This window comes from Astyanax mexicanus, chromosome 10 (genome assembly GCF_023375975.1).
Source record: "Astyanax mexicanus isolate ESR-SI-001 chromosome 10, AstMex3_surface, whole genome shotgun sequence".
NCBI classification, from domain to species: Eukaryota; Metazoa; Chordata; class Actinopteri; order Characiformes; family Acestrorhamphidae; genus Astyanax; species Astyanax mexicanus.
This window is the reverse complement of record NC_064417.1, coordinates 25324488-25337554: the sequence shown is the minus strand read 5'-3', so window position 1 is coordinate 25337554 and position 13067 is coordinate 25324488. Positions and strand designations below refer to the sequence as shown.

At 38.7% G+C, this 13067-nt stretch overlaps 3 protein-coding genes across 4 annotated transcripts; all 3 read left to right on the top strand.

Moving 5' to 3' along the window:
- Window positions 1–697: 697 nt before the first annotated feature.
- fgfbp2a (fibroblast growth factor binding protein 2a) lies at window positions 698–2610 on the top strand. Of its 2 annotated transcripts, none has more exons than XM_007239049.4 (2): window positions 698–1629; window positions 2230–2610. In XM_007239049.4, the coding sequence occupies exons 1-2, from the start codon at window positions 868–870 to the stop codon at window positions 2242–2244; spliced, it is 777 nt and encodes a 258-aa protein (XP_007239111.2). In that variant the 5' UTR covers window positions 698–867; the 3' UTR covers window positions 2245–2610. The 2 variants fall into 2 exon arrangements, with proteins under 2 accessions (XP_007239111.2, XP_007239110.2); XM_007239048.4 differs by having other exon boundaries at window positions 706–1641.
- Window positions 2611–4197: 1587 nt separating this feature from the next.
- Window positions 4198–6542, top strand: fgfbp1a (fibroblast growth factor binding protein 1a). The gene has a single exon (XM_007239047.4). It carries the CDS (start codon window positions 4458–4460, stop codon window positions 5100–5102), a length of 645 nt encoding a protein of 214 aa, XP_007239109.2. The 5' UTR covers window positions 4198–4457; the 3' UTR covers window positions 5103–6542.
- Window positions 6543–10376: 3834 nt separating this feature from the next.
- LOC111193303 (piggyBac transposable element-derived protein 4-like) lies at window positions 10377–12663 on the top strand. Its single transcript, XM_049484027.1, has one exon. It carries the CDS (start codon window positions 10957–10959, stop codon window positions 12661–12663), a length of 1707 nt encoding a protein of 568 aa, XP_049339984.1. The 5' UTR covers window positions 10377–10956.
- Window positions 12664–13067: the final 404 nt, after the last annotated feature.

The window sequence follows — 13067 nt, the reverse complement described above, 5'->3', positions numbered from 1 at the left end:
ATATAAAATGGTAACAGCTATGTGTTGACACAAAATGTGTTATAGTGATATTAAGATATTACTGATATATACTTTAACCAGTAGACTTTCGGATTCTCAGATGATTGAGTCAATAGAGTTCTCTGGCAGTGAACTGTTCTGGATGTTTACATTTCAGCTTCATTTCACCCAGAAAGGACTGATTGCTTGATATTCTCAGATGAGAATTAAGTGCCAGCAACTTCCTTTACCAGACCACCAAGCCCCCCACACATACACAAACACGCCAGTGCCTATTTAAAGTGTCTGATTAAAGAGATTAATCGTATTGTTGAAGTTGAAGTTGTTGTTATTTAGCTCCTAAACAGTCTGATGAGTGTTGTTTGAACTTGGGTCTGCACGTTAAAAGACTTGAACGCATAGTTTTTGGTGGTTATGGCTTATAAAAATGGGTCCCTGTGCTTGTTGTGTACTGTCAACAATGTATTTTTGTAATTTCGCAATATCTGGTTGCTTGTAAAGGGATTCCATTCATGTGAACTGTTGTAGGGTAGGTTCTCTAAATCAGGAATGAAATGGCATATATAGCTGCGGTGTTCCCCTACTAATTGGATAAAGTGCCACAAGTTCCAGGCTTGTGTTGATGTACTCTCAGTGGGCTTGTTTGGCCAGGCGTCCATGCATGCTTCTCTCAATTGGTTTCATGTGTGCGCCTGTTTCTTATTGATAGCCCCCAGATGACCATGCCAGCAGGCTAGCTCCCCCCTCGCTGTTCACTACTGCCTTTTTTTAATCTAAATGCCCGCTTTGTGAGCAGGGGCCATAAATAGCAGAGGAAGTGCTCCTGCCACAGTCATTCTCTGCCTCCACAACTCCTCAGCCTTCAGCATGCGAACCCTAGCCAGTGCACTCCTGCTGTCCTGCTCCTTCTGGGCATCTCTTGCCCAGAGTTATGATGAAGAAGAACAGAGAAGAGGCGCCTGGAATGACCCCATCCAGTTCATCACTAAAGCCAAGGATCAGTGCTCCATGATAATCACAGGACAAGAAGACCTGACCAAACTGCGCATCTCCTGCCAGTCCCGGGCTGGATCCTACTGGTGCGAGTACCAGGGCAGACCGCACCTTTGCCGTCCCTACAACAGCAACCCACGCCACTTCTTCACGCAGATCATGTGGGACCTGCGCAAGCTGAGGAACGCCTGCCAGGGCAGGACTGTGCTCAAGAACTTCATGTGCAGCAAAGCTACTCATGAGGCTCAAATGGTCTTCGCCTCTTCTTCTTCATCCTACGATGTGCCCAGAGACGAACTAGTCCAGCCAGACGCCAGGCAGGTTGGCACTGACTATCCTAAATCTGATCAAGACAGGCCAGAACCAATTAGACCAATCAAGCCATCCAGACCCCGGCCAGAGAGGCCAGGACAACCCAGACCCAGCCAGAGAAAGCCAGGTCTCAAACCTGGGTTCAGCCCGAGAAGACCAATGAAGCTGTTGAAGTCAAAGACGAGTACAGCACCAACGCCAACACCAACTCCAACCACACCAGCAACCATAAGCAAAGCGAAGAAGCTGGCGCAGAAACACTGCTGGCCCTCCCTACAGTCCGCCTGTTCTTATGTGATTGGCTGGTTTACATACGGTGACGAGGTAGAAAATGAGGTTTGTTACTAACATTGATGTTCACAAAAATATTCTGATGTTTAATGAAAGTTAAAATAAGAAATAATATTGATCAAAGTGGTTAAATGCAAAAGTGTTGTGCATTATGCAGAAACATATTTATAGTACAAAATTAATACTAAACTCTTGCAAGCCTACTGGGTTTTATTTGCAATATGATAACATTTAAAGCAGCAGTTCTTAAGATTTAAGATTAAGATTTAACTGACACACTCACTTTAAATAGTGGTAAATCTGACAAAATGTACTTTTCTATGGGTGCTACATATTTTAATAATGCATGTAACCCGCATTTTAAGTCATACATTTATGAAGACAGCATATTTATTACCATATAATGTGAATACTTCTGGAATGTCTTTAGGAGAGCATATACCATTTACTCTGTGATCCATTTACTACCACTGAAAATTCTTAGACTTATTTTACATTGTGTCAATATTTAATGAATACAATGAATAAAGAATAGACTAATAAAGGATTTTGTCTGACAGTGATGATAACAGTAAGCAACAGTAATCATGAATATGTACAAATTATTTATTGTGTTTGTTTTGTCTTCTGCAGATCAGTACTACTTAATATAAACCTGATGGGATTTCCTGACATTGTGTGGAATGGAAAGATATTTTATTGTATACGTCAGTTATATAAACTCGTACAGAATGAAGGAGGTCCACTATTGTTCAGTGTATGAGAAGATTAAATACAGTGTTTACATATATTACATGTATATATATAAGACTAAAATCCCAGAATGTGTGTATGAGAATGTGCTACACACACCTGTCTAGAGGTTTCTGGGAATAAGTGACGTGAATAAGTGTACTATTAGACAGATAATACTTTGCTCAGATGTACTTTAACTGTGTAACTGTATGTGATGAACTGTATCATGTATGAATGTTTTTTTATAAATGATAAATAAATGTTTATATATATTGTTAATAGATTTGCCTTTATTTTGGTGTGGGTCGTACAGCAGAGGGTGCTGGTGTGTTTAAAGAAAGAGAGAAACACAATACTACTGACACTGTGTAGAACATACACACGTGTACTTGAATATTATTTTGATTGATTTAATTTGAAAATTAAAAAACAATTTTAATGCCTTACATAAACAGTATTTTGATTTTTTTTAACATTCAGTCGAGTTCATCCAGTTACACTCACATTGATGTTAACTGTTAACATACATTTTTCACCCAAAAAAACTGTCTTAGTTCAAAGAGCATATCTGACCTAATATTGGTCATTTTGTATTTAAATGTTTAATTACAAAGTCCATATTACAAGAAAGGATTCCCACAATTTGCTTTAATTAAAATATGTGATGTAGTTTATTAGAATTGTTAAAATGCTTTAAAACAGATTGTTGAAGACCCAGTTCATGTAAGAAAATGTAAACATTTTAAATCTTCAAAAATGAAACTTTCAATGCAATTCAATGTAAAAAGATTCTATTCATTTTGGAGCATTTCTATTGGCCCATTTAAATGAAATTTGACATGATGTAAAGAATAATTGCCAGTCTCACATCATGTCAAAAAATTAAAATTGACAAAAACTCCAGGGGAGCATTTGGGAACGCCCACACCTATACAGCTCTGGAAAGAAATAAGAGACCACTTAAAATTTATAAGTTTCTTTGATTCTTCCAAATTGAAAACCTCTGGAATATAATCAAGAGGAAGATGGATGATCACCAGCCATTAAGCTGAACTGCTTGATTTATTGCACCAGGAGTGGCGTAAAGTTATTTGAAAGCAGTGTGTAAGACTGGTGGAGGAGAGCATGCAAAGATGCATGAAAACTGTGATTAAAAACCAGGGTTATTCCACCAAATATTGATTTCTGAACTTTATGAATATGAACTTATCCATTAGAAATAACAAAAGTCATGAAACATGAAACTAGTAGCTATCCAAAGACTTTGGTCATGTCTGTTTACCTTTAAAACCGCAAATTTTATTTAAGTCTTAGTGATCTTATAAATACAATCACTTTACGGTAACATTAGTCAAAGTCTCTTAGAAGATCAGGGATACATTATGTCTTAAGTACAACACAAATGATAAAAGTGCCAAGACATCTAAACTAAGACACTGTACAGTACAACTACATGTAAATTGGTGTTAATAGAGATTGCATCTCTGCAGACAAGCCAAATCAAGTTTCGTGGCTGCGGAATTAACATTCCTTTAAGAGATTATCCAACGTTTTGGTCTGTGAGCATGGGTGGGTGGGTTTGTGTGTGTGGTCGAACATGTTTTTAGCACGTTTGGGTACAAAATCTTATTAAAATCATTTTTAGAAAATAAGAAAATGACTTTTTTTCATTTAGGAAATTTTCCCATTTAGAAAAGTTTTTTTTTTAGTTTAGATTTAGGGTTGTGTCAGTTGTAGAACAACAGCATTTATGGAACTACCCAACAAAGACAGGAATACAAGCTTTTTTGTGTGTGTGCATGTAGGAGGCGTATGTGTGTGAGTCATGAGGCTCAAATAAAGGTGTGTGCCCGGAAGGAGCACTATAAAGACCATGCACGAGGACCTCAGGTGTTAGGAACTCACAGACGCATTCCAGCTCCATGCTGCAGGCTAGGAAGGCTTACTTGAGGCTGCTTAAATGAGTCGTACTTTTGATTGGATTTCAGTTACGAAAGGAGTACAGAACTACAAGACTACGGGACTTCTTCTGTCATTTGAGCTGATAATAAGCTGACAATACTTTCTTTTCAGGATCTTGGTGGGATTGATTTCTTTCTCAGGCTATTTAAAACCAATCCAAAGGAATGCTTTCCCTAAAAGCAACATTTCTGCTGCTCCTCCTGGCCTGCCTGGTCCAGCACTTTGTGCAAGCCGAGGGCAGAAAGGGACAACAGGAGGGGAAGGGACGAGGACGGGCAAAGCATCGGGACACCACCTCCCCAAAGCCCACCTTACAGAACCATCATGGAACTGAGAGAAGATCCAGAGGCTCTGGTGGAAAAGCTGCATCAAAAGGTCGCTTTTCCACTAAAGATAAGATGCGGTGCACCTGGGTGGCCACTGGGGACCGTGCACTTGTCCTCAGCATCAGCTGCACCAAAGGAAACGAGAGCTTCCACTGTGAGTACACAGCAAACACAGGACTGTGTCCTCAGTACGAGTCTAACTCCGGAACCTTCTGGAAGCAGATCACTCGTGCGATGAAGAAGCAGAAGAAACTCTGCCGGGACCCCAAAGCTCTGCTCAAGGCCGGCGTCTGCAAATCCGCAAGCAAGGAGGCACATTTCAGCCTTAAGACCCCCGCCCAGGACCAACGCCCACCCCAGTCTGGCAAGAAGGACTGCAAGGGACTCTCAGATCGAAACAAACTGGCCAGGGAACACTGCAATAGCTCGTGGTCTTCGGTCTGCACCTTTTTCTTTGCGATGTTTGAGAATGAGGAGTGCTGAGTGTGAATTTTTGTAAGCGGTTCTAGACTTTTTTAATGTGTAGAAATTATGATTTTACAGTATAATCTATTCATATTTTGGAGAACATTAACATGTAATATATTCTGTACATATATACATTGTTACATATTTTATTAGGTATTTTAGTAAATTAAGGCACATTAAGTACACTGTCCAAAATATTAATTGTCCAAAATATTAATGTCTAACACATACAGCTCTGGAATAAAATTAGAGACCACTTAAAAATACACTGAGTTTCTTTAATTTTACCAAATTAAAAAACCTCTGGAATATAATCAGGATGAAGATGGATGATCACAAGCCATCAAACCAAACTGAATTGCTTTAATTTTTGCACCAGGAGTGGCATAAAGTAATCAAAAAGCACTGTGTAAGACTGGTGGAGGAGAACATGCCAAGATGCATGAAAATTGTGATCAGAAAACCTGATTGAGAAACTAAAGTGGTATCTTAATTGTTTTACAGAGCTGTATATGATATTAGTTGTTTTTTTTTACTGTCAATAAAATATGTTTAGACAGTTTAAACCATCACAGCAGTTTTTAGGTGGCATCCGGTAATAGACTGATTGAGATAAGAGGATTTTTTACTTTTGTGTTCCATTTACTTTGAACGTTCTAAAGACTTTTTGGAGTTTGTCACTACCAGTGTTTCATGGCATATCTGACCAAAATATGTTTCATTTTTTGTCCCAGCTTATTATTTTTTAGCACTGTTCCAAGTTAGCATTCTTAGCATTGTCCCAGGTTAGCAACTCCATTTGATAACATAGCATTGTGCAGTATTTTGCTCATCCAAACATTGTGTGTACAGCTGATTTATTGAGACACAAATAGAGAGAAATGCTAATGAACTGTATAAAACTACTGTTTTTACTGCTGTTGATATGTGATGAAGCCATCTTGGATTTTAGACTCAGGGTTGGTAGTCTCTCTTGACTTTTGGAAAGTCAGAAATGGTTAGATATTTAACTAATGCTGTGAACTAGCACAGCCCAGCTAAACTAAGCTAAGCTAAACTTCAACATTCTGTTGAAATAGAAGAGCAGGGTGATGCTGTGATGAACTTCAGCCTGGTCAAATGTTTTTAGCAGTTACTTTGCAGAATTCACACTTCTGAATTTACACAAAAAACAAAAAAACAATTGAAAACCATTTTTGTGAAGCAACCTACAAGTACCTCATGGACATTTTCCAATGGTAAAATGGTTGAAATCCAAATACTTTTTAAAGCCACTGTATGTGTGAAAAGTAATATTGATGCATTTATGATCGACTGCTTTTTTTCAAGGGAACGTTTTTGTTTTATATTATTATATATATTGCTGATCCAAGATAATGATATGTACTGTATGAAATTTGTTTTTGAGATTTGTATGAAACATATAAGACCTTATAAAATGTTATAGTAACAGTTTGCTCTACTTCTTGTCTCTTTTCTTTGCACAAATTATACTTATATTATTGCTTTTAATATAGATAATATATAAGCATACAGAGTATAAAAATGTAGCAGCTATGAGTATTTGCAGAGGCAAGAGTACTCTAAAGAAACAGGAATAAATAAATAAATAAATAAATAAATAAGGTGCTGCAGGTATGAGAACATGAGTAAACAAGAATAAACAGGCATCAGTGCAGCTGTTCTTATGTCTCTGTGTTTAATTGTCAGGATATGCATCTTTGACTTTAAATAAGAAAAATGAGTCTGTCATTCAATTACTATTGTAATACAGGACAAACTGAGTAGAATAGCACTGATTAAGGTACACAAAACCCCAGGATTAGTACTTTGTGTAGACTTGTTTATTCAGCTACTACTACAAACCATGCAACTTCCTCCTCTCTTTCATTAAAGAGAACAGAATAAACAGTCAGACATGTGCCGGCAACGTTCACTACATTCCTCACCCATTCATCAAAAGGCTGCCGACAGTATTAAACTCTGTAAATACTATACTGAGCTTTCTGCAGCTATACATTCATGTAATTACTATATAACAAGCTTAAAAGACCCAAAGTGTGCCAATAAAATGATGACTTGTTTCTAATAAGGTGATCAGAGAATGTATATAAAAAAGAGTAGCTTAATGCAGTATATAATCATGAAATATAACAGTACCTCTATGTTTTTTGAGCAAAGGTAATATACGGCTATGGAAACAATTAAGAGACCACTTCAGTTTCTAAATAAGTTTCTCTTACATTGCTATTGTTAGATATATTTTTGAGTAAAATTAACATTTGTTCATTGTTGTTTTATTCTATGAACTACGGACAAAAATTCTCCCAACTTCCAAATAAAATTATTGTCATTTAGAGAATTTATTTGCAGAAAATGAGAAATGGCTGAAATAACAAAAACAAATGCAGAGCTTTCAGACCTCGAATAATTCAAAGAAACCAAGTTCATATTTATAAAGTTTTAAGGATTCAGAAATCAATATTTGGTGGAAAAACCCTGGTTTTTAATCACAGTTTTTATGCATCTTGGCATGTTCTCCTCCACTAGTCTTACACACTGCTTTTGGATAACTTTATGCCACTCCTGGTGCAAAAACTTAAGCAGTTTAGCTTGGTTTGATGGCTTGTGATCATCCATCTTTCTCTTGATTATATTTCAGAGGTTTAAATTTGGTAAAATCAAAGAAACTCATTATTTTCAAGTGGTCTCTTATTTTGAAAGCAATTGGGAATGACCAAACCTGACTAGCCTTCAAGTCATAAGTCCTGACCTCAACCCGATGGTCCTGAGTCTTTGGGGTGAATTAAAGCTAAGACTGTGAGCAGCACCTTCTCGTCCAACATCAGTGTCTGACCTCATGAACATGCTTGTGGAAGAATGGTCAAAAATTCCCTTAAACACACTCCTAAAAGTTGTGGAAAGCCTTTACAGAACATCTGAAGCAGTTATAGCTGCGAATGGGGACCAATGTCATATTAAACCCTGTGGACTAAGAATGACGTCACCCAAGTTTATATGCATGCAAAGTCTAAAATCAACATTTTAAGGTGATTTTCTAGAAAGAAAAAAATACAGATCGCCAAAACTAGACAGTTAAAACCTGGTCTGGTTAAACAAGTACACATGAGGTTTTTGAGTTCTATGGGTCCAACCTGCATTTTGTTAACAGTCCATGCTGTCGGGTGGGGGTGGGGGGGGGGGATGTGGGCAATGTTTTCTTAGCACACTTTTGGCTTTTCAATACCAATCACTCATCACTCGAACACCACAGATCGAGCATTATGACGCATCTTGGTTCCTCCTAAGGTTTCCTTTTCACAGTCTAAGAGAGTTTCTCCTTGCCACTCTTGCCTTTGTATTTACTCAAAAGAGGTCGGAAACCTCTATCTCTGTAAAGCTGTTTTCTGACAGCCTTTGTGGTAAAAAGCACTATAGAAATAAGCAAAAGTCTCTTAAACTGGTTAAACATGACACGACATGTCCATGTCCATGAACATCACAGTGTTCTTCAGTGGCCTTTTCCAGTCACCATGTCTGAATTCAGAGAGGTAGATGGTGGAACAGGAGATTCACAGCTTTAAAGTGCTTCTGAAAAATCTGCAGGAATTTTCTGACTAGTTCAACCTCACCAAGAATCACAAACATATATTTAAATGTATTTAGATATCTTGAAAACCATACTAAGTAATCCATGCCATGAGAATTTTAAGTTGTTTTAAAAGTAAGGGAGCACCAAGTATCAGTTTTAAAATAGTTTTCCTAATTAAGCGCCACAAGGTATGTTGTCTTAGGGTAATATTTCCCCATTATCTAAACTCTCAGTTGTAATTCGATCTTATTTTTAGGTTACTTTACACACTGACAATATGCACAGTTGGCCCTAACTTCATTAATTTGACTAAACTGCAGTTTTTCTTCATTTCTAGACACATGTTTTAATGCGCATAAACTCCAGGGTAGGGGTTGGAGATATAGAAAAAATATTTGGTTTCACAATATATAAAACCTGTTTATGATACCCATAGGCCCATAAGTAATTGGACAGTGACATAATCTTCATGATTTGAGCTCTGCATGCCACCACACTGGATGTAAAATTAAACAAATATGATGTAACTGAAGTGTACACTTTCAGGTTTAATCAAAAGGGGCTGAACATAAATATCCTATAAAGCGTTTATGAATTACAACCATTTTTCTACATTCCTCATTTCAGAGGCTCAAAAGTAATCGGACAAATTATCTCAAAAGCAATTTTATAGGCTGCATGAAATATTTCTTCATTAGTCTATCATCAGTTAAGCAGGTATTTGGGAGATCTCAATGGAAGTGAAACAGACCATCATTAGGCTGGAAAAAAACACTGAATAAATCTATCAGAGAGATAGTGGAAATGTTAGGAGTGGCCACATCAACAATTTGATACATTCTGGTAAAAAAAGAACGCAGTGGTGAATTCTGGAATTCAAAGGTCCTGGACCTCCACAGAAGAAAACAGTAGTGGATGATTGCAGAATTCTTTACATGGTCAAGAAAAAGGCTTCACAACATCTACCCAAGTGAAGAACACTCTGCAGGAAGTAGGTGTATCAGTGTCTCATTCTAGACCTAGTTCAAATCATTAACAGAAAGGCCAAATTAGACTTTACAAAAAAAAAACATCTAAACATGCCAGCCATTGTTTATTAATGATGTGACCGAAGACAGAAGCCTAAGCGTGAATTCTAAAGTGTAAAGGAATTTACTTTCTGCTCAGATTCAACCAAGGGTGCAAGGTTGGTTGGTCAGGGCTGAACAGTACAGATGCACAATGATGCAAACATTCTGCGAAAGCAACCCAGGAGTTTTTTTAGACACAGAAGTGGAATATTCTGCACTGACAGAATAATTTTACTCTTTATGTTAATGGTGGAGTAAGACCTTTAAACATAAACTGCTCGTTCCACATGGCACTCCTACTACAAAATACACAAATCAAGAGAAATAAAAAACAAGGACTTAAGTGAAGGAGAAACATTGAAGTATAATCCACAGCTTGTTAAAAGCAGGAGTTTACTATAATGTGGCATTTATGTGTTTCTATCTTTCAGCAAATTCTCTGTAAATTGCCCTTCAGCTCATATATATATAAAAAAAACAACTACCATGAGTTATCACCTGGATTTTGAGTAAAACAATTTTCAGAAACAGGAGTAGCCTCAGGTCACCCCTGGGCTTAAACTAGGACTAATAACCTTTCATACATTCCTAGTGTGAATGCATGTATATCCCTTCTATTGTGTTCGGGTCAAAATTGACCCGTTTTCAAGTTTAAATGTGTAAAAATTACCATTTGCTTTTTTGTTCTGGAATGAGGCTTCATCTAATCCTCAGACACACCTGATTGAATGTAGAAATATACATTTTTACCATTTTAGTAAATTCTAAAGGTCTCAAAAAAAAAAAAGTTACATCTGTGGTGTTACGGGTCAAAAATGACCCGGCAGAGACTACTGGCTGTTTTATGCATCACCTTAAAGCTATGGGTTGCTCTGAGGATCAATTGTGGCCCAATATGCCCAATTATGGCCCACACACACACACACACAGGCTTCTTTCACATGCACAGACACAGAGACATATAGAAAATGCATACAGGCACACACACACACACCACCCCCCACGTGAACTAAGACTTTCTCACAGCATATTGATACATTGTTTATAAACATTGGCCCACATACACACACACACAAACACCACCCCCCACGTGAACTAAAACTTTCTCACAGCATATTGATACATTGTTTATAAACAAACATTGGCACATATAAAGAGGGTTTGGGTGGGATATTATTAGTTGAATTCTGTAGGAGTATCAGTCAACATGAGCAAAAGGTATTCTGTTCATGAGGTGCTAGATCATATCTTTGGTAATGATGGTGATCTTGAGGAGAGAGAGGGAAGTGAAGCTGAGGAGGATGTGTCTGAGGAGGAGGATGATGTTCAGTATGACCCTGAACAAGACCAAACATCTGATGAGGAGGACCCAGATGTCACAGATGCTCAAGGAGAGGTCTTCAAGTCAAAAAAAGGTGACATTTCATGGTTATCAAGCCCTCCTCAAACCCAAGCCAGGGCACCGATGGAAAACATCCTCAGAATGACTCCAGGGCCTACTAGATACGCTGTGTCACACGCCCAAGACATCAAGTCAACGTTTGAACTGTTCTTTCCACGACCTATTCAGAGTATCCTACTTGAGATGACCAACATGGAAGGGAGAAGAGTGTTTGGTGATAGCTGGACGGAGATGGACAAAACACAGCTAGATGCGCACATGGGACTGTTGCTTCTTGCGGGGGTGTACAGATCCTGTAATGAAGCTACGGCCAGCTTATGGGATAGTGAGTCAGGACGCCCTATTTTTCGTGCCACAATGTCCCTTCAAGCCTTTCATGTGTTATCAAGAGTGCTACGTTTTGACAACAGGGAGACCAGAGTTGCTCGTCGTGAGAATGACAAGCTTGCTCCCATCAGGGAGGTTTGGGACAAATGGGTGGAAAATTTACCCTTTGTGTACAATCCTGGGCCAGAGGTGACAGTGGATGAACGGCTAGTCCCTTTCAGAGGCCGCTGTCCCTTCAGGCAGTACATGCCAAGCAAGCCTGGAAAATATGGGATCAAAATATGGGCAGCTTGTGATGCAAAAACTGCCTATGCATGGAATATGCAAATATATACCGGAAAATCTGCCACCGGAGTGCCAGAGAAGAACCAGGGCAAGCGGGTCGTCCTGGACATGACCAAGGGTCTTCGGGGGCACAACATAACTTGTGATAATTTTTTTACCTCCTATGACCTTGCGCAAGAGCTTCTAAAGAGGAAGCTGACGATGGTGGGAACAGTCAGGAAGAACAAACCTGAGCTTCCCTTAGCTCTTCTTGGAACGAAAGACAGGGCTCCTCTCTCATCCAAGTTTGCATTCTCAGAAAGAACCACAGTTGTCTCCTACTGTCCCAAAAAGAACAAAAATGTCATTCTGATGTCAACTCTCCACAGGGATGCTGGTGTGAGCAGTAGGGAGGACAAGAAGCCAGACATGATCCTGGATTACAACAAGAACAAAGGTGGTGTTGACAACCTGGACAAGGTCACCGGCACATACACATGCAAGCGGGGGACAAAAAGGTGGCCAATGGTTGTGTTCTACAACATGCTGGACGTTTCGGCATACAACGCATATGTAGTGTGGACTGAAATAGATCCAGGATGGAATGGAGAAAAACCTTTCAAGAGGAGGCTTTTTCTGGAGGAGTTGGGCAAGTCTCTGGTTTCTCCCTATATCGAAAGACGAAAGAGGCTGCCCCGAACCGAAGCGTCTGTTCGTTTGGTGAAAGGGCTTCAGCCAACACTCACATCATCATCCTGTGATACAAACCAGGGAGGAGATTCCAGGAGCAGCAAGAGGAAGAGGTGCCAGTCCTGCCCCGCCAACAAGGACAGGAAGTCCAACACCACTTGCCACACATGCAAGAAATTCATTTGCGCGGAGCACACAGTAACCATCAAATACTGTGATTCATGCATTTGAACACACACACAAACACACACACACACAGTTAAAGTTTCTGATGCTAAGTTTCATGGTTCATAAGTTCATAAGTTCATTCAGAGTGACTCACCTGCACTAACATCATATTATTTTTCAATGTTCAGTTTATGGTTAATGCAGGCGCACACACACACACACACTGTTGTTGGTCATTGTTCATTTGTTAAAGTTAAATTGCTTGGTTAATTGGTATGGTTAAATAAAAGTTGGTTTTATGGAAAGAAATTTGAACACTTGTTGTCTTTATCCTACTATTTATCTATGCGGGTCAGTTTTGACCCGAAACACCAAAGATGTCACTATTGTTAATAATTTTAAATAATATATATATATATATTTTTCTTTGGTAGGTGTACTCTAATATAGGTCTATAACACATTTAC

Bases quoted from the DNA above. Each gene is read 5' to 3' on its own strand.
- fgfbp2a (XM_007239048.4), top strand. From the start codon at position 868: ATGCGAACCCTAGCCAGTGCACTCCTGCTGTCCTGCTCCTTCTGGGCA.
- fgfbp1a (XM_007239047.4), top strand. From the start codon at position 4,458: ATGCTTTCCCTAAAAGCAACATTTCTGCTGCTCCTCCTGGCCTGCCTG.
- LOC111193303 (XM_049484027.1), top strand. From the start codon at position 10,957: ATGAGCAAAAGGTATTCTGTTCATGAGGTGCTAGATCATATCTTTGGT.